The sequence below is a fragment of the Aulonocara stuartgranti genome (assembly GCF_965226115.1).
Source record: "Aulonocara stuartgranti genome assembly, chromosome: 22".
NCBI lineage: Eukaryota > Metazoa > Chordata > Actinopteri > Cichliformes > Cichlidae > Aulonocara > Aulonocara stuartgranti.
In genome coordinates, this window is record NC_138957.1 from 12,026,745 (window position 1) to 12,053,785 (window position 27,041).

A 27,041-nucleotide genomic window follows, 5' to 3' on the forward strand; every position below is an offset into this window, starting at 1 on the left:
ATTTTTCGCTAGGTTTTTTAAATAAAGTTTACGGACTGTAAAGATTATTGTCTTTATTTACGTCCTATTGTCTCTTAAACCTTTTATGTAAGTTAGGAACCGTTATTTTGAAGGGCAGAGTGCAGGCGCAGCCTCATCCTGTTTTGCTAGAAATTACACGTAGATTTAAACGTCATCATTCTCTACCCATCCTTTTTTTTTTTTTTTTTTTTTTAAATATTAAACTTTATTAAGAAACAGTATACAGAACATGTATACTATACAATCAGAACAAAATTAACATATGCCAGGGGGTGTAATACAAAGAATTACAAACATTCAAATAATTTGTAATTACTACAAATAGTAATAGTTTTCATAGCCTTTTTGTTAAGTGATCCACTAATCAATTTTATGTAACATAAAACATCATTATAGTAATCTTTAAAATTAGGTTTTTTGTTACTGTATTTGCATTTGTGAAACCCCTGTAAAAAATCTATAATTAGGTTATTTTTTTGTGGTCTACCTGTCCTTGAGGGCCATCTATCAGTCCATTCATCAGGAGTCATATTCCAATCACCACCCATTAAAATGTATTCCGTAGGGTATCGACCTTTACGTTCAAAAATATTTAGAGTTAAATCTTCTAACATAATTTTATTTTGACTTTCATTATTATATCCATAAACGTTGACTAAAATGAAAAACAAACTTTCAACTCTCATTACAGCAATCAACCAATGACCATTCAAGTCAGTCCGTTGTAGTACAAGATCCCCAGGAAAGTTATCGAATAAAATTGCTAAAACCCCCCGACCTCGATGAGCCATGGCTAAACAGGATTTTGCTTGTTTGATACCAGTCATAAAACTACCCATCCTATAATTGCAAAGATATTGTGGTTTAAATTACATAGGGCAGGTCGCTGGGACTTTATTAAATCACCTTCGGCAACCTTATGGAGTAATAAAAGAATTTTAATTGGAGGGACATCGGTTGACTGGTTACAGTGCCGTAAAGCAGGCATCCTTAATGTATCAGATTTATTTGACTGTGGGACTAAATGTTTTTTAAGCTTTGATAAAATTGTAGAGTTATATAAGTTGCAGCGTAATCAATTCTGGAGATATGTCCAAATACATAGTTCATTATCGAAGTGGCTGGGAACCCCTTTGAGTTGTCCTGTGGGCAGCCCTGTGGAAGTCCTGCTCTCAAGATCATCCTTGGGTAAAGGCATTACCTCTAAGATTTATCACTTATTGCAAGAACGGTCAGCTGACCCTCTCCTTAAAGTTAAGGGCTACTGGGCCCAGGACATGGCATTGGACATATCTTCAGTTGAATGGGATTCATGTTTTCAAAATATTAAAAATTTATTTTGCGCCTTGGTGTGCAAAAACCAAGGCGCAAAATAACTGCCCATGAACTGAGAAAAGTCAAGCGTGCAGCTGCCAAGATGCCACTTGCCACCAGTTTGGCCATATTTCAGAGCTGCAACATCACTGGAGTGCCCAAAAGCACAAGGTGTGCAATACTCAGAGACATGGCCAAGGTAAGAAAGGCTGAAAGACGACCACCACTGAACAAGACACACAAGCTGAAACGTCAAGACTGGGCCAAGAAACATCTCAAGACTGGTTTTTCTAAGGTTTTATGGACTGATGAAATGAGAGTGAGTCTTGATGGGCCAGATGGATGGGCCCGTGGCTGGATTGGTAAAGGGCAGAGAGCTTATTATGAACATGGTAATAAATCTGGTCAATTTCTAGCAAACCAGCTAAAAACAAATAAAGAAAAAACAACTATATGTGCTGTTCAAGATTTATCTGGGAACACAATATATGAACCGATACAAATAAACAACATTTTCAGGGATTTCTATAAAACGTTGTATTCACCACAAATAAACCCATCTAAAAAAGAAATTGATCAGTTTTTGGACAACATAACTCTTCCAAAATTATTAGACACTCAAGCAATGGCACTGGATTCACCACTGACACCAGGTGAACTCCAGGAAGCCCTGATAAGTATGCACAATAATAAGGCTCCAGGTCCAGACGGCTTTCCTGCAGAATTCTACAAAGAATTTTTCTACAGAACGTTGTTGGAAATCAAAGAAAAGGGCAGACTTCCATCAAATATGAATTCTGCAAACATTAATCTCCTGCTAAAACCAGGCAAAGACCCTGTATATCCCTCAAGCTATCGTCCAATATCCCTTATAAATGTAGACCTTAAAATAATCTGCAAAGCTCTCTCAAAGAGACTGGAGAAAATAACCCCCCTCTTAATTCATCCTGACCAAACTGGTTTCATAAAAGGTAGGCACTCATCAACAAATACACGTAGATTACTTAATTTGATAGACTACTCATACAGTAAAAACCTAGAAACTACAATATTCTCTTTAGACGCAGAAAAAGCATTTGACAGAGTTAACTGGAAATTTCTTTTTGCAACTTTACACAAATTTGGTTTTGGATCCTCTTTCATCAACTGGTCAAAAATATTATATAATTCCCCAACAGCTTGTGTCAGAACAAATGACCAGACATCCTCCAGCTTCTGTCTCTTGAGGGGCACCAGGCAGGGATGCACACTCTAAACTTTTCAGATTGGAGTGGTAAAGGAATCAAATATTTAGAACATATACTAGAAGGAACAGAATTTATTTCATTTGACAGACTAGTTACACAATATGGGATCAACAAGAAAAGATTTTTAGAATATCAACAAATTAAATCCATAGTAAAAAAGAAATTTTAACCCGGTCAAGTTGAACTACAAACACCACCAAGTGTGGTTCAATTTCTTACTCTTAAAACCCCCAAATTACTATCCAAAATATATAGAATGCTTTCTAAAACAGATGAATCAATATCACTTCCTATTGCAAAATGGGAAGTGGATTTATCAGTTAACTTAGACCTAAACTTCTGGTCTCAGACTTGCTTAAAAACCTTTCATCTAATCAGAAATCCCAGTCTTCAATTAATTCAATACAAAATATTACATAGAGTGCACTATACAGGTCATCGGATGTTCAAGATGGGCTTTACGCCTACCAACAACTGCTCACACTGCCAAACCAATTCACCGGACAATTATATCCACGCTCTTTGGTTCTGTCCACCAGTTCAGAAGTTTTGGCGCGAGATATGTGAAGACGTATCAAAGTGTCTGAAATGTAACATTCCAACTTCCCCCTTAGTGTGTTTGTTGGGCAGCTTAGATAATGTCACTTCAGAAAAGAATATAGCCCATATGGTTTTCACTGCCCTATGCATAGCCAAGAAAACAGTCCTCATGAACTGGAAAAATAAAAATAATCTTAATTCTAACCAATATAGAAATTATCTATTAGATTACATTAGTCTTGATACAGCCTCTGCCACCACATCAGATCAATTGCTCTGGGCTCCTTTGATCAGCTCCATCACCTAGTGGGGGTGGGGGGTCATAGTTTGGTCCCGCCTTCACTGTTGTGATTGGTGTGGGGGTAGGGACAGGCCTAGGGCGTCAGGGGGTTCCCCAGAGGCATCTTCCTTGGGGGGCTCAATCCGGGGTAGCGGTCATGTCCGGTTAGGGGCTCTGTTGGCTCTCGGGTGACTGTTTCCTCGTGGCTGCGTGCAGCGGGGCTAGGGGAGGGTCTGTGCTGACGGACGTGGGTTACTGACCTGGTAGCCTGGCTGCCCCTGGGTGGGTCCGGGATGGGCGTGAGGTTCTGGGTTGGGTGGACTGTCCCGAGCTCTGTGGAAAAGGGTAACACCACCTGGGTCTGGGTGCAGTTCCCCCCTCCAGGGGCAAGGGTACCTAGACCCGGTTCGTAGAGTACGCTTGGGGAGTGTGATCGTGTGTACAGCGTCTCTTTATGTCTGTCTCCACGTTGGTTGAGTGTGGAGTAAGTGCATATGAGAGCATGAGGGTGGGAATGGATGTTTGTATCTGTGTGTGCCTGTATGTCTGTGTCTATATGTCAGGTTGGGTATCAGGCGCCACCTCTCTGAGGACATCTCAGGCCCTCCAAGGTTTGGAGGCCTATCTCCCCCCACCACCACTTCCCCTGCCAGTGGCGGACTCCCTCAGACATCGGTGCGTTGGTGGTTCTTTGTGTCCGGGGATGGGCGTCCAGGTACACACCGGCTCACTCCTTGGCGGCCGCTTGTCGGGGCCTGGAGCCTGGGGCTCGCTCGGGCCACTTCGGAGGTGGGGTGCCCCCGGCCTCTCGGCCTGGGGCTCGATCACTCAGGCGCAGCTGGCTGCCGGCGGAGCACACGGGCGCGTCACTGCAACTCCCCCTGGCTTCTGCTTCGCGGCTGCTGAGTGAACCCTCATCCGGGACTCTCCTCAGCTCTTTCTGGGACAGTGGCGCAGCTGCCCCTCTGTTGGTCTTCCTTGGTCTCTTGTGTTCTGAGGGCCTCTGGATGTCTGGAGTTTTGATCTCCTCCATACCTGCTTCATGCCCTGGGGGACGGGGCTGTGGCCCCCCCACACCCTCTAGCAGATCATTACATGAAGGAACCTTTTAAAAAAACAAGCGCGTCCATGCTCACAGGTGTACACACGGGTGATCACACCCACAAACTACACCCTTTTTGGCTCCTACCTCAAAGCACACTGTGTTCTGTTGATCTTATGTGCTGCACAATAATGTTTAATATTTAGTATTTACTGTCATATTCCCATATATCATTGTGATGTTGTTTATTCTATTACTCTTGTTCTCTTCTGCTTGTTTTCCTTTTTCTTTCTCAACAGGTGATCGATATATGCATTTTCTTTTTCTTTCTTTTTTTTTTCTGCTCATTCTGTTGGTTTTTGGTTTTTGCCCTTCTCCCCCGTCCCTCTTCTCAGCTGTTTCTCTTTCCCTCTTTCTTTCTCCCCTTCTTTCCCCCAGTCAAGTCTGTCCCGTATTCAGTAAGTGAAAATAAAATAAACAATAAAAGGTGAATCAAATGGACCATTACGGCAAGGCTGGGATGGTCAATTTGGTAAAGTAAATCCGTTGGGCATCTTTCTTTGCCTTTAGACAATAATTCTGATGGCAAAAGAGCCAAACGGGACAGGCAAAAAAAAAAAAAAAAAAAAAAAAAAAAAAGGTAAAGGGCAGAGAGCTCCAGTCCGACTCAGATGCCAGCAAGGTGGAGGTGGAGTACTGGTTTGGGCTGGTATCATCAAAGATGAGCTTGTGGGGCCTTTTCGGGTTGAGGATGGAGTCAAGCTCAACTCCCAGTCCTACTGCCAGTTTCTGGAAGACACCTTCTTCAAGCAGTGGTACAGGAAGAAGTCTGCATCCTTCAAGAAAAACATGATTTTCATGCAGGACAATGCTCCATCACACGCGTACAAGTACTCCACAGCGTGGCTGGCAAGAAAGGGTATAAAAGAAGAAAAACTAATGACATGGCCACCTTGTTCACCTGATCTGAACCCCATTGAGAACCTGTGGTCCATCATCAAATGTGAGATTTACAAGGAGGGAAAACAGTACACCTCTCTGAACAGTGTCTGGAAGGCTGTGGTTGCTGCTGCACGCAATGTTGATGGTGAACAGATCAAAACACTGACAGAATCCATGGATGGCAGGCTTTTGAGTGTCCTTGCAAAGAAAGGTGGCTATATTGGTCGCTGATTTGTTGTTGTTTTGTTTTTGAATGTCAGAAATGTATATTTGTGAATGTGGAGATGTTATATTGGTTTCACTGGTAAAAATAAATAATTGAAATGGGTATATATTTGTTTTTTGTTAAGTTGCCTAATAATTATGCACAGTAATAGTCACCTGCACACACAGATATCCCCCTAAAATAGCTCAAACTAAAAACAAAAACTACTTCCAAAAACATTCAGCTTTGATATTAATGAGTTTTTTGAGTTCATTGAGAACATGGTTGTTGTTCAATAATAAAATTATTCCTCAGAAATACAACTTGCCTAATAATTCTGCACTCCCTGTAGATTTTTCCAGTTATACAAAAAGATGGATTATTTTGGCTCTTACTACGGCCAAACGGGTCCTGCTAAGACATTGGCGGAAAAAGAACCCCCCCTCCCTATGAAGAGTGGCTAAAGACAATGGCTAAGTTGGCGTCTTACGAAAAAGTGACTTATGGTTTATTAGACAAATTGCATCAATATGATTGTATTTGGTCCCCCTTTACAAGCTGGCTTTCTGTAACTTGAAGAACAGAGGAGTAATGACAGAGTGGTGGTGTGGGAATTGGTGTGCGAAGAAAGAATAGGATAACTTCCCTTTGTTTTGTTTTGTTGTTGTTTTGTTTTTGTTTGTTTGTTTTTTAAACTATTTATTTATGTAGTTATCCTTAAGCTCTGTTATTGAAGTTTAAAATGAAATAAATAAAAATTGTTGATGATAAAAAAAAGTTTAAACTTCAAAGCTCATGCATGCATGCACATCCAGTGCTCAGTGTCTAATTGTGTGTTTGTGTTTTTACCTTTTTGCAGTAGCGCAGTGAAACATTTGGGCGGTGGATAAATAATGGAAAATAAAATTCAGACTACAGACAGCTTCAGGTGAGTACACGTGGTGCACAAGGACCAAAGCTCACCTTCTCAACCTGGACAAAATGAATTATTTTACACTGATACTGTAAACTTTTGTTTGTGTGTCAGGTTTCCATACATCGGAAACAGCTGCTGCATCTGTAATTCTGTCCGTCCCGAGGAGAGTCCACACTCTACATCCTTGGCTCACCTATAATGACGCACAGGTGCTGCACACAACTAGATCTGCAGCTTGTGAGGAACAGCAGCACTCAGCCTACATCCTGTTTTACAAGATTAACGTAAGAAGACACAGCATCTCATCCTGAAGTGAGAGAATGGCACGCCAGCTGCAGCCTAATCCAATCTCTCTTCTTTTCTTTTTTCGGTGCCCAGACACCCTTCAGTTTCATCATGTCATCCCTAACAATACAATGTAGAGTTGGATGGAGGATGAAGACAGCAGAGAGCAAAAGAAACAGGTAAGAGCAGACAGGTAGTCAGAGTTAACAAAAACTTTTAAAGCCAGTGTAGCTTCTGTTTTGAACACATTTATTGATGACAATTTTACATAAATAAGCAGTGTGTTATACTGTTATCAGATGTGGAGTCTCACGAACCACTTTAATAGTGACTTGTGTGCCAAATACTGTTTATTTGTCTTAGTTACAGATAGTGAAATAAAAATGGAACGAGAAGCGTAGGATTTTGAATTGATACCATTGGTGCATCTACTAAAGTTCTGGGGTCAGTTTGAATATCAGTGACCTTGACCTTGAGTTCAAGTTTTCTGAAAATCTTGTGAATGCTACAACTCTGTGACGAGAAGTAAGTCTCCTAGGTCTTTAAATTTGTATATAGGTGAATCTAGTAGGAAGCTGAAGGGTTGCACTGCGGGCCATCTGTAGAGGTGTAGAGTCAACAACCTGTCTGTGAACGTGGACAAAACAAAAGAGATTGTTGACTTCAGGAGAGCACAGTGGGATCACTGCCCACTTAACATGAATGGATCCTCTGTGGAGGTCGTCAAGAGCACCAGATTTCTTGGTGTCCACCTGGCGGAGAACCTCTCCTGCTCCCTCAACACCAGCTCCATAACCAAGAAGGCCCAGCAGCGTCTCTACTTCAAGCAGAAGCTGAGGAAAGCCCATCTCCCACCATCCATTCTCACCACCTTTTACAGTGGGACTAACAAGAGCATCCTAAGTAGCTGCATCACTGTCTGGTATGGTAACTGCAGCGTATTAGATCGCAGTACCCTACAACGGATTGTGAGAGCAGCTGAGAAGATCATTGGAGTCCCTCTCCCCTCCTTATAACACCCGCTTGCTAAAAAACCCCACACAGCCTTCAAACACACTCTTCACCCTGCTGCCTTCTGGAAAGAGGTCCCAGAACATCCGGGCCCTCGCTACCAAACTACGGAAAAGTTTCTTCCCACAAGCCGTCAGACCCCTGAACACTCAGTGACTGCACTGGCACACGCACACCTTCACACATGTCACTACCAAGCACTTATCTGCAGTATCTCACACTCATACACATACATACAGACACCAAGTTACTTTTGCACAATACTCAGCATTTTGCACATTTCCATTGTCTTGTGTCTGTATCGTCCTGTTCTGTCTAGTTTTGCACTGTTTTGTCTTGTTTATTTTTGCAATTTATGCACACTGCACTTTATGTAGTCCTGGGTTTGTCCGTATATGTCATATATAGCACCAGGGTCTCGGAGGAACGCGGTCTCATTTCACTCTGTACAGTACCTCTGCACGTGGTTAAAATGACAATAAAAGCCACTTGACTTGACCTGTTTTTGTAGCAGTTGCTTGGAGACGAGCACCATACAGTTCAAATGAGCATACATTCCAAAATATGCAAATGAGCCCCATACATCATAATGCTGATGTTTGCTGTTCAGGGTATGAACGTTCTATGCTGAAAGTTTATAAATATACAACCTTTGACTGCTTGTTTTCAGTTGAACTTTTGCAAAGCTGAGGAGATTTTGGCTGCGATCACATCAAGTCCAAAGATGTTTAAACTTCTTTTTCACAGAAAGGTAAGTTTGAAGAGACTCGCAGCACATTTCTCTGAATGTTTTCTTATGGTAAATAAGCATTTTTGAAACTTTTAAGGAAGCTTCTTGGATGATTTCTGTAAAAACTGAATTTTGAATCCAAATGAAGGATATTGTATTTTCTTACCATATACTTTGTTTTATGCCATTACTGATGTTGCTTTTCTTGTTTCTAAACAGAAATCACACAAACAAAACGTGGCAGAGAAGGAAATTCCTTCTACGTCTCATCAGAGGTAAAGAAATGCGCCGCTCTTTAATGCTGCTGGAGATATTTATAGCAGTGGTTTAGTTGGAGCTCTTTTATTTCCCTTTTATTGGTGTTTTGTATTTACATCTTTTTTACTACTTCTAGTCTTGTCTATAATTTCTATTGATTCAGAGATTAGCGTTTGAAAATGTAGAGTGTAAATGTACAAAATACATGATTTTGTTCCATTACAGTTATTAATTTTTATCTGCAATCTCCAGCATGTACTCCTTGTTAAAAATTTCCACTTTGAAAAATAACATTTACACTTTTGTCCTCATCAGCATCCCGGATGCTTCTGTTGCTGAAAATGGTCAAAAGAAGAAGAGAAAATGGAGACACCTCTGCTGTTCCTCGGTTTGCTTTTACACGAAACATATGAAATGCACATTCTCTTTAAATTGCACTTGTTAATTTAAAGTGACTTTACTTTTTTAATAAACTTATGTTTGTTCGTCCTCTGCAGCAAACTGACAGCGATGCAGAGGCAGAGAGCAACACTGTGAAGACACAAAAAAAGTGTCGCTGGTTTCTTTTTAAATTCTGGAAGGTATGTTTTATGGAAAGAGTCACTGTCATCAAGCATTTACTCATCACAGTTAAATGCGAAGAATTAAGAGTAATTTAGCACATCCATGTCCTCAAATTAAGTTCAAAGATGTTTAAACGTTTTTTTTCTTCACAGAAAGGTAAGTTTGAAGAGACTTGCAGGATGTTTCTCTAAATATTTTTTATGGTAAATAAGCATTTTTGAATCTTTTAATGAAGCTTGATGGATGATTTCTGTAAAAACTGAATTTTGATCAGAACCAAATGAAGGATTTTGTATTTCATAGGACAAACTTTAAAACTCAATTTAAAGCATGAATAAATTGTTTTTAATTTATTTAAAGATATTCCTATATATCTGCTTCATGAGCTGACAGCTCACTAAAGTGATAAATAATATGAAATAATACCAAATTTTCTAACTGGACACTTTTCATGGAGAGACTCCCTTGGTATGTTTGTTTTATGCCATTACTGATGTTGGTTTTCTTGTTTCTAAACAGAAATTACACAAACAAAACGTGGCAGAGAAGGAAATTCCTTCTACGTCTCATCAGAGGTAAAGAAATGCGCCGCTCTTTAATGCTGCTGGAGATATTTATAGCAGTGGTTTAGTTGGAGCTGTTTTATTTCCCTTTTATTGGCATTTTTCTTCCACCTTGTGTATTTACATCTTTTTTACTACTTTTGGACGTCCTCCAAAATGTTTCAACTTCAAAGCTCATGCATACATGCGCATACACTGCTCAGAATCTTGACATCTTTCCTAATTTTGTGTTTGTGTTTTTACCTTTTTGGAGCAGTGTAGCATGCGGTGGGAAAAAAATAGAAAGTCAAACTGGGACTATAGACTGCTTCGGGTGAGTACACGTGGTGCACAAAGACTCACTTTGTCAAAGTGGAGAAAATGAATTATTTTACACTGATACTGTAAACGTTGCGCGTGTGTGTCAGGTTTCCAAACATCGGAAACACCTGCTACATGAACTCCTGCCTGCAGAGCCTCCTCAACATTGAGGAGTTCATAAGAGACATCAGGCATCAGGGGGTTTTGTGGAGCACAGATCCAGAAGCTCAGCTCTTAAGGTGCGCTACGTCAACCTTCTACTTTCTTCAAAAACCTGAAGAACAAAGAGATCTAACAGCAGAAATGTCTGTTTACCCTTCCTTTCTACAGAAGGCTTATTGATGTCAGGGACTGTCACGAGTCAACAGATTATGGCCTTAAAGATCACCACCTAAGAGCTTTTAAGAAGGCATTCAGCAGTCAAGCTCCTGAATACACCGGCAGTGCACAGAAAGTGCGTCAGCTATTTGGACATTTCGTTTTTTGCTTTACCTTCTGATTTTGATGTACTGTTTTAAATCTCTCTGCTTTTCTTTCAGGACGCTCATGAATTCCTAACATTATTCCTCGATGAGGTCAAAAGGCTCACACCTCACCTGGAGAGGAACGCAGCTCTCCTGGGCCAAAGTTATAGCTGCCCAGTAGAAGACCATCACATTTTTAAAATGGAAAACATGAGGACATGCAAGAGGTAAGCCTGTCTTTCAGAAACGCAGAGCTGGTTGCAATATTTTCATATACCTCTTTTCCACGTACCTGATCTTTACTTTAACTACGTTACTCCTGAAATGTGTAGCTGCGGTCACCAATCATCACAGCAAGAGGAATTCACCAGCTTGTCTCTAGACCTTGTTCCAGAGGGGTCTATTATAAACATGTTAGAGACATACTTGAAGGTAAGATCACAAATTCCAATAGAGTTGTCGTATCAGCGATCTTAACACACCTTTTTTGTTAGTGTTTGTGTGCATGTGTGTGTGCATATGTTGAGATTTCTTTCTACCATAAAGCCTGTCTTCTCTGTGCTGTTGTTCAGGAACAAGAAATAGAATTTCGCTGTGATTGTGGAGGGACGGCCTCAGAACTGAAGTCGTCTTTTGATACACTGCCAAGGTGAGTAAGGTCACATCAGAATTGATCGACTGACCAGGTTTCCAAACTGTGGCGCATCAAATATCAGAGTTCTTCGAGACAATACTTGAGCAGTCGTTTTCTCCCATCTTCTGTTTGTGTTTGACACTCATTCTTCTTATTTTCTACCTTGTTTGTGTTTTTTTTCTTTTCTGCCAGAGTTCTGATCTTGCATCTGAAGAGGTTTGGCTTTACACAAACCTACAAGATTAAGAAGGTGGATGACCCCGTCAGGCTGCAGAGGGACTTGGTGGTGCCATCCAATCAGGTAAAAACAGACTGCAGAACGTCTCAGGCTACGTCCACACTAGCCCGGATAGATTTGAAAACTCCGTGTCCGCACTGGCGTTTTCAGTCATTTTCAAATAGTTGTGCGTCTGCATTGAAACGGCCGAAAACGCTTACGTTCCAGTCCTGCGCATGCGCAAAAGTGAGTGAGAATTACAGAATTTGAAGAAAAGCTATCCGGAGCATGTACAAACTGATATTAATCTTTTTTAGGGCTGTCAAAGTTGAGAGCAATCAAAACAACTGCTGTCTAATGCACTCGGCTTATCTTTGTTTAATTGCTCACATGACTGCATCACATGACCAAAATGCGTCATCGTTTTAGAAAGTCTGCGTTTTCGAGTGTCCACACTGCGATGGGACAACTCCGTTTTGAAATGTATGCGTTTTCGAGAGCGTTTTCAAGATGCTGTGTTTTTCCTTGAGGAAAACGCCGTCTCGGTGTGGACGGGAGGTCAAAGCGGAGAGAAAACGATGCGTTTTCAAACGAAAACGCATTAGTGTGGACGTAGCCTCAGCAAATCAGCTTAATTATGGCACTGATGTGAGACTTTATGAAACTAACACTCTTTGGATTTGTTCCTTCTCAGGGTGGTGGCTGTTATAGTCTTTGCAGCATCATCAGTCATTATGGAGGCACAGAGTCAGGTAAAACAACAGACTTGTGACAAACAGAAAATGAAACTTGCTACTTTTCAGTGAAGGACTCACACACAAAAGCTTTTGATGTTCTAAGAAGCACTAAGTCAAAATCACTGTTTGCTTGAATCAGTTGACTTCCAGAAGTTGGATTCATTTGTCTTAATGTGATTTCAGGACACTACATCTGTAGTTCTGTCCATCCTGAGGAGAGTCAGCACTCTACATCAGATCGCTGGCTCACCTATAATGACGCACAGGTGCTCCACACAACTGGATCTGCAGTTTGTGAGGAACAGCAGCAGTCGGCCTACATCCTGTTTTACAAGAGAAACGTAAGAAGACACAGCATCTCATCCTGAAGTGAGAGAATTTTTAAATGTCCTGTTACCTTGTTAACCAGTTTTGTCTTCATTCTCAGTTCTGAAACAGGAAATGGAAGGAAGGAAGGAAGTTAAGGTCATCATCATGCTGAGAAGGAAAAGCAGTCGTCCCAGCCCACCATCGCACACTGGAGGACAAGTATAGGTAAGTATTGCCCTCAGGAGGGAGGGTCCTGCCAGAGAGCCTGGTCCTCCCAAGATTTCTTCCTCCAGGAGGGAGTTTTTTCTTGCCACCGTCGCCCCACATTCACTGGTCTCATCAGCAGGGACATTTTTAACCTCCTAAGACCTGAACTTTCATGGCATGCATTTTTAATTCCTCTGTGCCATTTAGGTTGATTGGGACCCGATGAAGGTAAAAACCAAGACATCAGATTCGGACTATCTTTTTTTTGTTTCTCAAAAGAATGAGATCCACATATGAGGACATTCATTTTAAATTTCGATTGAACAGTGGCAGTGTCATGTCCTCCCTCATAAGTGGATATCAGGTTTTTGAAGAGCAAAATTTTGTATTTTGGTCTAGACAACCCAAAATGTTATGTCTACATATGTGGACACCAGGTCCTAGGAGGTTAAAACAAAATCTACTAGAGATCGTCCTTTTCTGGACCAGTGTTTGGCTTGCTCTCTGGGAACAACAAATTAGTGCTGTCAGCGTTAACGTCATTAGGTAAAATGACGTTAACACTGACAGCACTAATTTGTTGTTATTATTATTAATATTATTATTAATTTATTTGTAAAATAAATTAAATTAAAAAAAACCAAAGAAATGATTTAATTCTTTATTTTATTTTGTTTTATTAAAATCAAAATAACAACAAAAACAAAAATAACTAATAAAAAAATATTAAAAGTATTCAGCAGTGTTTTGTGAATCTTGTAATGAGCCTTAGTTAAGTTGATGTCACAGAAGTTTCTGAATCATTTAGATTGTTCAACAAACTGATTCACTCAGGTAAAGATGGTGAGCTGGAGCAATGGTACCCTTGGAGTTCAGTTTAAGTTTTCAGAGAAATATTCCCTCGATCAGTTGCAGCTTCTGCTTTTAAATAAATGATTTAGCTGCAAATGTTTAGCTACAGGTAGCAAAGTCCAAAAGTGACACCAGCCAAACATGCAAAAAATGCAAGATGGTGGTGCGCACAGATACAGCGGCTCTATGCTCTCCACTTACCCAATTTCACTGTGCAAGAAACTGCACAATGACAATAAAAAGCTCTAAGTCTAAAACAGTTTCCTGTCCAGTAAAATTGGGCAATTATTCGCTCCAGAGTTTTATCCTACTCCAGGTGAGCAGCCATCGACTTGTAATGAGCCAGCTAAAACAATAATTTCTCAGTGGCTCTTCTGGCACCAACAAGTGGGTGTGTTCTTCCATCGTGCAAGTGTCACGACACACTGAACATGGTCTGAACATGGATTTTCCCTCGATATGTCTTTTCCACCAGTACTATGGGGTATTTGTGAATATCCATGACTGACCCGGCCAGGTGGCCAGCTGGTCTTTGGACAGGGTCACGGCAGTTTCAAGGTTCAACAAAATCCCTTTCACTGACAGACTGAAGGAAAGCTCCTCAAAAATGGAGGGTCTTCAAGCTCCTCAGTGGCAGGAAAAGGTTTCCCGGACCCAGTGTTGTATATTTGTTTCCCAAAAGATTGAACTAGTGGAGAGAAATCAGGTTCTGAAACCATCCAGAGGACAAAGTCTCCAACTGGTTTGTGGAAGTCCCGTTTCTCCAAATTAATCAGCGGGTGAAATGTCTCTTCATGGATGGTTTTGATTCTGTTGTTATTCACGAACAAAGCCGTCAAAGCAGCATATGAAAGAAAGTCATCTTTCATTGTTGTCTCCAGCGTGTTAAAAGAGAGATCGAGCTCAGTGATGAGTTTTGAAGCGGCTGCAGGGACTTCTCCAAGGTTTTGGCTCGAACAGTCGAAGGATGTTGTTCACAGTGGTGACACTGTTGACTGGTGATTGACAAGCACTGAGATACTAACATGACAAACACAAGAAACATCATGACTTATTCTCCTGAGTGCCTGCAAAACACAAACACAAAATCAAACTCAAAGCTTTTCTCTCAGATGCTGGTGTGGCACAATCTAATGATAAAAAAGGTCATGCTAACAGCTTTTGGAGCACAGCTGCACAAAATAACAGCTTTTGGAGCACAAAATGCATTACAGGTAAACCCAGTACCCAAACATGTTAACAAGGATAAAGAAAAAATCTGAAACAAAAGCAGGTAGTGTGGTGATTTATGTTGTGAGGATGCTTTCACTCCCATCAAAGTCACCCAGTGTTGAGAACCCAAATGAGCCCAAAAACCTCAAGTGGCTGCAACCAACAGCGAACGTCAAGAAGTGGATACTTGCATGTTGAGCCAGAAACATGCAGAAAACCCAAAAGAGGCAAGACAGCACATCTTGGTCCCACTCAGGCAGTACGAACACCTGGAAAGAGGAGCCCACAGTTCAGACCCAAGGTCACTGGTAAGGACACCAGCCAGTTATAAGTCTAGTTTTAATTTTCATTTTAGTGTTATGGCCTTTCTAAGGGTGGCCAGACCATAATATAAGGGTGATCCACCCCTGTCTGACCCCAAGCAGCACATCACACAACCAGTACAATTTTGATGGTGATTTTTTTTCACAGTGATTGAATTCTAACAAAGGAAAGGAGCGAACTATAGCTTCGGGGTGGACCCCAAAACAACAAACAAAAGGGACCGTATCTAAAGGATGTACAAAACTTATTTATGAAAAGAATAAAACCAAATGACAATGTCTTATCTCCCTAACTAAGAAAAACATGAGAAAAGGGTAATCAAATAAAAAGGCAGTCCACCCCTACATGCTCCTGTATAAAGAGACGGGTAACACAAAGCCTGCAGGTTGAGGTCCATGGCGGTGTCATCTTATATGTTGTCTCCAGGTCATTAGCCAATCTGTATGGGTCGTCCCATGGATGCACCAATCACGGAAAGGCACCTGCACACTCAGATTTACATATGAGACAACATTACGACAACAGTCGTAACATTAACTAAAAATGTTTTTCACCATCTCGTTTTAACTTCTGGTTTAGCTTCAGCTAACTAAAACTAAATGGACCTTGGAAATAATCACATCTTAATAGAGTGAACCATAGACTGTATAAAAGATAGGACCATTGCAACTTGACTGCAGCACTTCACCCTTTCACATAGTCCCAGCTCTTCTCTGTCATGTTTTATGGTGCTGCAAATGTCTTCAGTTGGTGAAAGGTCTGGGCTGCTGGTGTCTTGTTGTGCTTGCTATGCATCCCTGACTCGTTTCTTCTTTCTGCATCAAGTAAGGAATGTAGTGAAAGTTCCCAAGAGGTTAAAAACAGCACTGAAAAAATGCCATCAGACCTGAGTTGGGACACTTGGATTATGGAGCTTCTGGACCAAGAGAGTGGATGGGAGCATGTGTTTAACAAGTAAGAGTATAACGTCCCCCAAAATGTCCCTAACTAAGAAAAACATGAGAAAAGGGTAATCAAATAAAAAGGCAGTCCACCCCTACATGCTCCTGTATAAAGAAACAGGTAACACAAAGCCTGCAGGTTGAGGTCCATGGCGGTGTCATCTTATATGTTGTCTCCAGGTCAAGGAGACAACATATAACATGGATAGACAGACAGATTTCAAAATAGCCAGCTGGAATGTTAAGGGGTTGAATAACGGGATTAAGAGGAAGAAAATATTAACATATCTAAAGTTATTGTAACCCACCTAAAATTTGCCTCATGAAAATGAACTGCTGTTCCCAAAGAATGTCAGTAGGTGGCACTATGAGATTGTTTAGTGCTTGTGAACTTGAGTTGAGAACTGTAGAGAAGGAGAATAGCGCTAAGGCTACATATGCTGGTCGGAGCTACTCACCGAGTTTTTCTTTAATCCTTGTTCAAGAAAAAGGTTGTGTGTGAAGACACAAATTGGATTTTACTTTTCCGCTTGTTGGGAAGCGCGGACACTTTTTGTTGGTGCTGATGTACCTCTGTTTTTGTGTTGTTTGTTCATTTCCGGTGAGTTGACTAACTGCGCTAGCATAGCAAGCTAATCGTTAGCTAATCATTAGCTTAGTATAATGTAAATTTCATGTGTTCCTTTTAAGTGCTGTATTATCTTTTTATTTCTTCACTTGTGAATGTTTTAAACCAATCGGAAATATTTCTTTGGAAGCTAGTAGGTAAGTTTTATTTATTGTAATGAGATGATAAATATGAGCAGTCTTTGGCTAAATAGTACTGCGACCATGTTTTGCACTTTCCTCGTGCATCAGTAATGTACATTCTCTCAATTCATTGGATTGATGTGACTGCTGTTCACAAAATATGAGATTTGAGTTAAATTTGTATGATGTGGAAATTGTTTTAAGGCTCTTTGATTAATTTTATTATTGATTGCATTAAGTCGTTATATACAAAGCGTGAGAGACATTTGGTCACTAGTGTTAATTAAGTTGTTATATGATATTCATGTAAAATATGTTCACTGCCCTGTGCAGGTTGGTTTTTTTGTTGGAGTCTAAAGTTGCGAGCCAGGATTCCGGATCCCCAGCTGCGATGCAGGAAAGATTTCCAGCCTACTTAAAGTGACAACTGCGTGACTTCTTGACAGATAAGCTTATGAGATCTCAGAACAATACGCTACCCGGGTAGTACTACTAACATTAACACTATACTCACACACCTGAACTGAAAAGAACACTGAACTCTGAACTCTAAAACTGAATACACAGACTGACAAATAAGATAAGATAAGATAACCTTTATTAGTCCCACACGTGGGAAATTTGTTTTGTCACAGCAGGAAGTGGACAGTGCAAAAGTTATGAGGCAAAAATTAGAATACAATAAGAATAAATACAGTACACAACTGTACAGAATAGAATAAAATAAAATACTATATACAGTAGAATAAAATAAAATAAATATACAATAAGATAAAAATAGAATACAAATACAAATACTATATACAACTGAGTAAAAATACAACGATGACAGAAAGGATTATTGCACTTAGTATTATTGCATATGTATGGATGTGTGTGCTTGATCAGTTAAAGTCTTTATTATGGAGTCTGACAGCAGTGGGGAGGAAAGACCTGCGAAATCTCTCCGTCCCACACCGTGGGTGCCGCAGTCTCCCACTGAAGGAGCTGCTCAGTGCTGTCACAGTCTGCTGCATGGGGTGGGAGATGTTGTCCATCAGGGATGACAGCTTAGCCGCCGTTCTCCTGTCACTCACCACCTCCACTGGGTCCAGAGGGCATCCTAGAACAGAGCTGGCCCTTCGGATCACCCTGTTCAGTCTCTTCCTGTCCCCAGCAGAGATGCTGCCGCCCCAGCAGACCACGCCATAAAAGATAGCAGAAGCCACAACAGAGTCATAGAATTTCTTCAGGAGTGGGCCCTCCACTCCAAACGACCTGAGTCTCCGCAGCAGGTACAGCCTGCTCTGCCCTTTCCTGTAGAGGGCGTCTGAGTTATGAGTCCAGTCCAGTCTATTGTTCAGATGAACACCAAGGTACCTGTAGCTGTCCACAGCCTCAATGTCCATACCTTGGATGTTCAGTGGTTGCAGTGGAGAATGCTTGTGCCTGCGGAAGTCTACCACCAGTTCCTTGGTTTTACTGGCGTTGATCTGGAGGTAGTTCAGCTGGCACCAGTCCACAAAGTCTTGGGTCAGACCTCTGTACTCCTTGTCGTCCCCATCAGTGATGAGGCCGACTATTGCAGAGTCATCAGAGAACTTCTGCAGGAAGCACTGGGTGGAATTGTGGGAGAAGTCTGCAGTGTAGATGGTGAAGAGGAACGGAGCCAGAACCGTTCCCTGTGGGGCCCCCGTACTGCAGACGACCCTGTCCGACACACAGCCCTGAGTCCTCACATACTGTGGTCGGTCGGTGAGGTAGTCCAGGATCCAGGTAGTGAGGTGATGGTCCACTCCAGAGTTCACCAGCTTGTCCTTTAGAACCGAGGGAAGAATGGTGTTGAAGGCACTGGAGAAATCAAAGAACATGATTCTCACAGTGCTTCCAGCAGTCTCCAGGTGAGCGAGGGAACGATGTAGGAGGTGAATGACGGCATCATCCGCTCCAATGCCAGGCTGGTAGGCAAACTGAAGTGGGTCCAGTGATGAGCTTATTAGGCGCCGAAGCTGAGCCAGGACCAACCGCTCCAGGGTCTTCATCAGGTGGGATGTCAGAGCCACCGGCCTGTAGCTGTTGAGGTCCTTGGGGCGTGAAGTCTTTGGCACTGGTACAACACAGGAGGTTTTCCAGAGCTGGCTCAGGTTGAAGAGGTGCTCCATCACCCCACACAGTTGGTCCGCGCAGGACCTGACGACCCTCGAGCTGATGCCATCTGGGCCCGCTGCCTTCTTGCCATTAATCCTCCTCAGTTCCCTCCTAACCTGGGTGGTTGAGAGAGACAGGCTGGAGCCTTGTGTTGAGTGTGTATTGGATGCTGTTGTTGGGGGTGGGGGGGAGTGAGCAGGGTGAATAGAGGAGGTGTGAAGTGTCTGAGGTGGAACAGCAGCAGTGGGGGTGGGTGAGTCTGCAGCCGATGTTGCAGACAGCCTCATGGTTGAGTCAAATCTGTTGAAGAAATGATTCAGTTCATTTGCCCATCTCACATCCCTCCCAGGCAGAGAGTTCTGCTGTTTGTGGCCCGAGATGGTTCTGAGGCCTCTCCAGACTTCACCAACGTTGTTTTGTTGAAGCTGGTTCTCCATCTTCTGCCTGTAGCTCTCCTTCCCATTCCTTATCAGTCCCCTCAGCTCTCTCTGCACCCTTTTCAATTCCTCTTTGTCTCTGGATTTGAAGGCCCTCCTCTTCTGCTTGAGGACGGTTTTAATTTCTGGGGTAATCCAAGGTTTGTTGTTGGAGAAACACCGTACAGTCCTGGTAGGTACAGTGTTATCCACACAGAAGTTTATATAGTCAGTAATGCATGTAGTAAGGCTGTCGATGTCCTCACCAAATATGGACAATTGGAACTGTTGTGAACTGTTGAATGACTGTTTTTGGTTTGTTTTGAATAAATGTTGACTGTTCTTTGAGCTGTGTGTCATTCGCGCCTTAGTCGATTCCTAGACACCATAAGCCTAAGATCCTAACTTTCTCTACATTCAGTAGTGGTAAATTATCGTGTGTTACATTATCAAGAGTTGATATAGCCTTTATTCAAGAAATGCACACGTGTAAGTCAGAAGCCTTAAAACTTAAATGTTCCTGGGTAGGTAAAGTCTTTTCCAGTCCTGGAACTGGTAAAAGTAGGGGAGTGTCGGTTCTGATTCATAAAGCAGTTAGCTTTACTTAAACAAAAGTAATAACAGATAAGGAAGGTAGATTTATATTGGTTTATGGACAACTACTGGACACACCAATAATTTTATGTAATATCTATGCACCTAATGCGGACATACTCACCTTTTTTCACAACCTGTCACAGTATCTTTTGGAATTAGAAGGTGCACAAATAGTGGTAGGAGGAGATTTTAATCATATACTGGATCAAGACCTAGATAGATCACTTCCTAGGAGAGGCACAGAGGGTAAATCTGTAGTTGCCATAAGGCAGATGACCTCAGATTTAGGTCTGAATGATATTTGACGGACAATGCATCCAGAAGGCAGGGAATATTCCTTTTACTCTCCGCCTCATAATGTTTATACTAGAATCGACTACTTTCTTATTTCTGAAGCCTTAGTGAATAACTCTATAGATTCAAGTATTGGTAATATAGTATTCTCGGACCATGTGCCAATTTTTCTATGTCTTGGAAATATTTTACAGATTCCTCAAAGCCGCAGATGGCATTTAAATGTGTCCTTAATTAAAGACTCTGGGTTTATTAAATTGATAAGCGATGAAATACAATTTTACAAACAGACAAATAATCGAGAGGACACTACATTGGCTACTTGGTGGGATGCTATGAAGGCATACTTAACCCTCGTGCGCCCTGGACCAAAAAAAAAAGGGGGGGTCCCGCAGACCCCGGCAGCACGGACCCAGGTCTCGTCGCGAAACAGGGCGCCGGTTCACGGTGGGGACAGATGGGGGTCAGGCGGACCCCCAGCTATAGCGGGTCTCGTCACACCGTCGGACAAAGGCACCTAATTGGTTGTAACCCTCCATCGATCGCGTAAGTTACGATGGCAAACCTTGGGGTCTGGAGGGAACCCAAAGTGCCACGGCAACAACTCTCAACTTCACATCATCATCATCATCGTCTCCTTCTTGAGAGTGTTCGCGTACACCGGCCTCAGTGAGGACCTCGGACTCTCCGTTCCTCCTCGACCTCCTTCCTCCTCCCCCGTTCTCCTGCTCCCCGCAGGCGAGCGCTTAGCCGGATGGGCCTTGGGTTGCGCGTAAATGGGCCTAAGTGAGGACCACGGGCTCTCCGTTGCTCCTCGTCTTCCTTGCTCCTTCTCTACCGTTGTCATGCGCCTCACTAGTGAAAGAGAAGCTGTTTGGCCTGCCTATTACGCGAACACCATCCTCCATTTATGCTCCTCGCTAGTGTATGCTTAGGTCTGTGGAGGGCCGGTTTCGCGAACATCCCTTTCGGTGAGGACCTTGGGCTCTCCATTGCTCCTCGTCCTCTTTGCTCCTTCTCTACCGTTGTCATGCGCCTCGCTAGTGAAAGAGAAGCTGTTTAGCCTTCCTATTACGCGAACACTGACCTCCAGTTGGACCTCGGACCCTGCATTGCTCCTCATACTCCTTGCTCCCTCTACATCGTTCTCAAGGGCCTCGCTAGTGAAAGCGCAGCTGTTTAGCCTGCCCATTAGGCGAACACCGCCCTCCGTTTATGCTCCTCGCTAGTGTACGCTTAGGTCTGCAGATGGCCGATTTCGTGTACACCCCCTTCGGTGAGGACCTCGGGATCTCCGTCGCTCCTCGTCCTCCTTGCTCCTTCTCGTTCGTTTTCATGCGCCTCGCTAGTGAAAAAGCAGCTGTGTGGCCTGCCTGCCTATTACACGAACACCACCCTCCAGTTGGACCTCGGGGTCTCCGTTGCTCCTCATCCTCCTTGCTCCCTCTTATCGTTCTCAAGTGCCTCGCTAGTGAAAGAACAGCCGTTTGGCCTGCCCATTATGTGAACACGGCCCTCCGTTTATGCTCTTCGCGAGCGTACGCTTAGGTCTGCGGAGGTCGGGTTACCTGAACACAGCCTTCCGTTTAGACCTCGGACCCTCAGTGTCTCCTCATCCTCCTTTCCCTTTTTTTTAAAACATTTTCCTCGCTCTCACGCGCCTCGCTGGCGAGCCCTTAGCTTTGGGGAGGGTGGGTTTCGCGAACACCACCGTCTGTGAGGAACCCAGTACCTCCTTCACTCACACACACACACACACACACACACACACACACACACACACACACACACAGGAGGCAGTGAGGATTAGGAGGTTGTTGCTACGCCTGCGTTGCGAAACCAGGGCTCATTGTGTGTGCGCCCAGAGGAGCTACGGGGGAAACACATGGGACAACCAACTAGTTTGGGGCCATGGTTTATTCAACATGTATTTTCAGTGTGGTTTAACTTGCTAATCTTATCTGATATACTTTCCTTGAATGTGCCTTAATTCACCTCTTTTTTTCTTTCTTCTTTTCTTAGCTTACTGAAAATGTTGGCGACCAAAGGCCGGATCCAGGGATGTGTGCTGCTTGTGCTACTGGCGTTATGTGGGCAAACTGCTTGCTGTCAACATCAATACAAAGATAACAAAAAAATAGCCTAGTGTAACGTAGTGTTTTATGTTTTTTTTTCTAGAATGATTCAAATGTTACTATCATTTCCCCAACCCTGCAGGCTCTGCGACCCGTGAAGAACTGAGACTCCTTCTGGTCGGTAAAACAGGATCGGGAAAGAGTGCATCCGGAAACACCATCCTGGGGGATGCGAACGCTTTCAAAGAAGACGTTTCGCCTGAGTCTGTCACCGACGGCTGTCTCAGAAAAGAGGCAGAGGGCGAAGATGGAAGAAATATCGCTGTGATCGACACTCTGGGGCTGTCTTTTGGATGAAATTGATGAAATGGTGGATTTCAATGGAGGAAACCACTACACCAACGAGATGTATAGGGCGGCCCAGAAGAAACTCGAAGGAGAAAGGCTGAAGAGGAGAAAGGAGGAAGAACAAAGAAAAAGGGAAGAAGAGGAGAGGATCGAATTGAAGGAGCGGTGTAAATTCTTCCGCCTCGCTTCCCTGGGATTATTTGGCACAGGAGCGTACTTTACATCTTATGTTCTCATAGGGCTCGGTGGAGCCCTTGGATATTCTCAGTTAAAGACGCCGAGCTTGATGGTTGGGCGTCTTCTTTACTCGTCGATACCGTGAAAACTGCGTAGGTGTATCACCTACTCGACCTAGTGATCAACGAGTACCGCACCGAAGCATGCAACGGGTGCAAGACCAATCACCCCAGCCAGAGACAACACGAGTGTCTGCGAGTCTTGGTGTCAGGGTCCCTGTGCCTACCCAGTCGGCTCAGTATGGCTACATATGTTTTTCATTTTGTTCCTGCTCTCTCCCTTCCTCTCTTTCCCTCCTCCCTCTGCCAGGGCGGAGCTCACCTGTGGGCTTCTGCCCTTGGTCCATGCACCTGGTCGCCATCACGCACCTGTGGCTCGTTACGAGAGTGTTCCAGCTCCTTTATAAGACGGCAGCTCTGTGTTTCTCGTCGCTGGACCGTTGCCGATCCGCATTCCCTGGACCAACCCCTGTGTTTCCTGAGTGATTGAGTGTGCGAGGAGTGGAGTACGTCATCGTGTTTTCTGTGGAGTGTGGAGAGGAGCGTGAGGAGTGGACGGAGTGCGTCTGGACTTTCAGCGTCTTTTCCCTTTGTGTGTGGACCCCCGGAGCCCGCCTTCCCCCTCACCTCTGTAAATAGATCACCTGGTGTGCTGTAATAAAGATTCTTGTGTTTCCCAACTCAGAGCCTGCGCGTGTGTCCGTTCCATCCCGCTGTGACACTTGGAGGATGACTTTTATGCTGAACATTATTACAGCATCAGGAAAAGACTCCTCATGCCGCGTTTCATTCCTTCCATTCAACGTCTCCTGATCATGTATTCACAGCCACCGAAGGCGCTGTACAGCACCGAGCACCTGAAACACGGACAGTTTGTTGATATTGTAATCAAAAATACAGCCCCGGGGGGGAGGGGGGGGCATTTTAAAAACGCACCCTCCCTATTGCGCATGTCCCTAAAAGGTATGGCCTTCCAGATTGCCTCAGTTGTATCGTGAGTGTAATTTCAAATAAAATAAAACTCAGAAGCGTCTGTGTGTTGTATTCTTCTTCTTATTATTATTATTATTCTTATTATCATTATTGTGATTATGCTTCATTTTTATGTACTGGGGTATCAATGACCCCCACGCTGCCGCAGCAGCTTCTGTGCGTGGCCCCCAAGTGCTACATTTTCTTTCCCGATCCCCTGACGAACCCATTAGAATCGCTCTGGGGCACTCTTCGACCCCAAATGATCGTTCTGGTTTTTTTTTCATTTTCATTCACCTGTCTCTACTGAGGGTGGGGTACTTTGGGACCCCCGGGGTCTGGGGCTGCCCCGAAGAGGAGCACAAGGGTTAAAGCCGGTCAAAGCGGACATGCTCCATTTTGCGTAACTATTTTTAAATCCCGGTAGCACTGCAACCACGTAAGCTAACGCAATAATTTTTTTTACATATGAAACCGGAGGAGTTGTACTTACATCTGATGCCATCAGCTTGTCCTCGGTCACGGTTTCCTTCCACATATAGCTTTGCAAAAATTGCATAAAAAGCACTTGCAGCAACAAAAACATAATATTCCAGAAACACGCTTTGCCGATCCGATCAGCTGTTTGTAACACTTCCTACGTCCATCAGCGTGAACTGTCGCATGTCCGCCATGACCTGCCCGAAACCGGAAGAGACGTCATTTTGCGGAAATGTAGTTTTTTACGATCGGGGCCTTATGAGCCTATATTTGTGTTTTTAAAAGTTATGTTTGAGTTTATGACTTTCTGTGTCGTTTCTGGGATGCTTAGGACTCATATTGCACTGCTGGAAATAGTTTATTTTGATGCATATGCTGTTATTTTGCAAATTTGCATTATAATATTTATTTTCGTTTTTCCTGCAGTGTATAAAAATTGGTGTATTTCAAAAATAAAACTATGAAGACACTTAAAATAAATTTCCTGTGGTGGGAAACTAGTTTGTGCAACTTTTTTGTATTTACAGTTTTGAGGGATAAGCCTCTTAAATTTCTCTGACTAGAAATATATGTTAAAAAAACAAAAACAATTTTCAATTTTTTTGTAGTTTATTGCACTTTTTTGCTATTTGTGTAATTACTGTGCACCTAATGCAGACATATTATTAAAGCTTGGGCTATAATGGTTGTATTGATGTATAGCAACTTGAAATGCTCCCAAAAATGGCACTACAGCATGAAAAAATATAAGCTCTGGCGGACTTGGTTCTATGGTAGGTCTTAAAGGGTTAATTAAGGACACATTTAAATGCCATCTGCGGCTTTGAGGAATCTGTAAAATATTTCCAAGACACAGAAAAATTGGCACATGGTCTGAGAATACTATATTACCAATACTTGAATCTATAGAGTTATTCACTAAGGCTTCAGAAATAAGAAAGTAGCCGATTCTAGTATAAACATTATGAGGCGGAGAGTAAAAGGAATATTCCCTGCCTTCTGGATGCATTGTCCGCCAAATATCATTCAGACCTAAATCTGAGGTCATCTGCCTTATGGCAACTACAGATTTACTCTCTGTGCCTCTCCTAGGAAGTGATCTATCTAGGTCTTGATCCAGTATATGATTAAAATCTCTTCCTACCACTATTTGTGCACCTTCTAATTCCAAAAGATACTGTGACAGGTTGTGAAAAAAGGTGAGTATGTCCGCATTAGGTGCATAGATATTACATAAAATTATTGGTGTGTCCAGTAGTTGTCCATAAACCAATATAAATCTACCTTCCTTATCTGTTATTACTTTTGTTTCAGTAAAGCTAACTGCTTTATGAATCAGAACCGACACTCCCCTACTTTTACCAGTTCCAGGACTGGAAAAGACTTTACCTACCCAGGAACATTTAAGTTTTAAGGCTTCTGACTTACACGTGTGCATTTCTTGAATAAAGGCTATATCAACTCTTGATAACTTTAGATATGTTAATATTTTCTTCCTCTTAATCCCGTTATTCAACCCCTTAACATTCCAGCTGGCTATTTTGAAATCTGTGTCTATCCATGTTATATGTTGTCTCCTTGACCTGGAGACAACATATAAGATGACACTGCCGTGGACCTCAACCTGCAGGCTTTGTGTTACCCGTCTCTTTATACAGGAGCATGTAGGGGTGGACTGCCTTTTTATTTGATTACCCTTTTCTCATGTTTTTCTTAGTTAGGGAGATAAGACATTGTCATTTGGTTTTATTCTTTTCATAAATAAGTTTTGTACATCCTTTAGATACGGTCCCTTTTGTTTGTTGTTTTGGGGTCCACCCCGAAGCTATAGTTCGCTCCTTTCCTTTGTTAGAATTCAATCACTGTGAAAAAAAATCACCATCAAAATTGTACTGGTTGTGTGATGTGCTGCTTGGGGTCAGACAGGGGTGGATCACCCTTATATTATGGTCTGGCCACCCTTAGAAAGGCCATAACACTAAAATGACAATTAAAACTAGACTTATAACTGGCTGGTGTCCTTACCAGTGACCTTGGGTCTGAACTGTGGGCTCCTCTTTCCAGGTGTTCGTACTGCCTGAGTGGGACCAAGATGTGCTGTCTTGCCTCTTTTGGGTTTTCTGCATGTTTCTGGCTCAACATGCAAGTATCCACTTCTTGACGTTCGCTGTTGGTTGCAGCCACTTGAGGTTTTTGGGCTCATTTGGGTTCTCAACACTGGGTGACTTTGATGGGAGTGAAAGCATCCTCACAACATAAATCACCACACTACCTGCTTTTGTTTCAGATTTTTTCTGTATCCTTGTTAACATGTTTGGGTACTGGGTTTACCTGTAATGCATTTTGTGCTCCAAAAGCTGTTATTTTGTGCAGCTGTGCTCCAAAAGCTGTTAGCATGACCTTTTTTATCATTAGATTGTGCCACACCAGCATCTGAGAGAAAAGCTTTGAGTTTGATTTTGTGTTTGTGTTTTGCAGGCACTCAGGAGAATAAGTCATGATGTTTCTTGTGTTTGTCATGTTAGTATCTCAGTGCTTGTCAATCACCAGTCAACAGTGTCACCACTGTGAACAACATCCTTCGACTGTTCGAGCCAAAACCTTGGAGAAGTCCCTGCAGCCGCTTCAAAA

At 42.7% G+C, this 27,041-nt stretch overlaps 1 protein-coding gene and 1 long non-coding RNA gene across 3 annotated transcripts; both read left to right on the forward strand.

Annotated features, from left to right (window-relative positions):
• The first annotated feature begins 6,444 nt into the window (after window positions 1–6,444).
• On the forward strand, window positions 6,445–13,470 carry LOC309698383 (ubiquitin carboxyl-terminal hydrolase 37-like). 2 transcript variants are annotated; one of them, XM_082520781.1, is made up of 18 exons: window positions 6,445–6,519; window positions 6,619–6,791; window positions 6,886–6,971; window positions 8,474–8,554; window positions 8,753–8,808; window positions 9,107–9,179; window positions 9,289–9,372; window positions 9,875–9,930; window positions 10,175–10,231; window positions 10,326–10,457; window positions 10,549–10,672; window positions 10,758–10,909; window positions 11,015–11,114; window positions 11,255–11,331; window positions 11,509–11,617; window positions 12,228–12,285; window positions 12,454–12,611; window positions 12,698–13,470. In XM_082520781.1, the coding sequence occupies exons 3-18, from the start codon at window positions 6,936–6,938 to the stop codon at window positions 12,701–12,703; spliced, it is 1,359 nt and encodes a 452-aa protein (XP_082376907.1). In that variant the 5' UTR covers window positions 6,445–6,519; window positions 6,619–6,791; window positions 6,886–6,935; the 3' UTR covers window positions 12,704–13,470. The 2 variants fall into 2 exon arrangements, with proteins under 2 accessions (XP_082376907.1, XP_082376908.1); XM_082520782.1 differs by lacking the exons at window positions 8,753–8,808; window positions 9,107–9,179; window positions 9,289–9,372 and having other exon boundaries at window positions 12,698–13,468.
• Window positions 13,471–13,933: 463 nt separating this feature from the next.
• LOC309698387 lies at window positions 13,934–25,930 on the forward strand. The gene is made up of 4 exons (XR_014274082.1): window positions 13,934–16,716; window positions 17,199–17,348; window positions 22,322–22,389; window positions 22,517–25,930. It is a non-coding gene; the product is annotated as an uncharacterized lncRNA (long non-coding RNA).
• The last annotated feature ends 1,111 nt before the right edge of the window (window positions 25,931–27,041 follow it).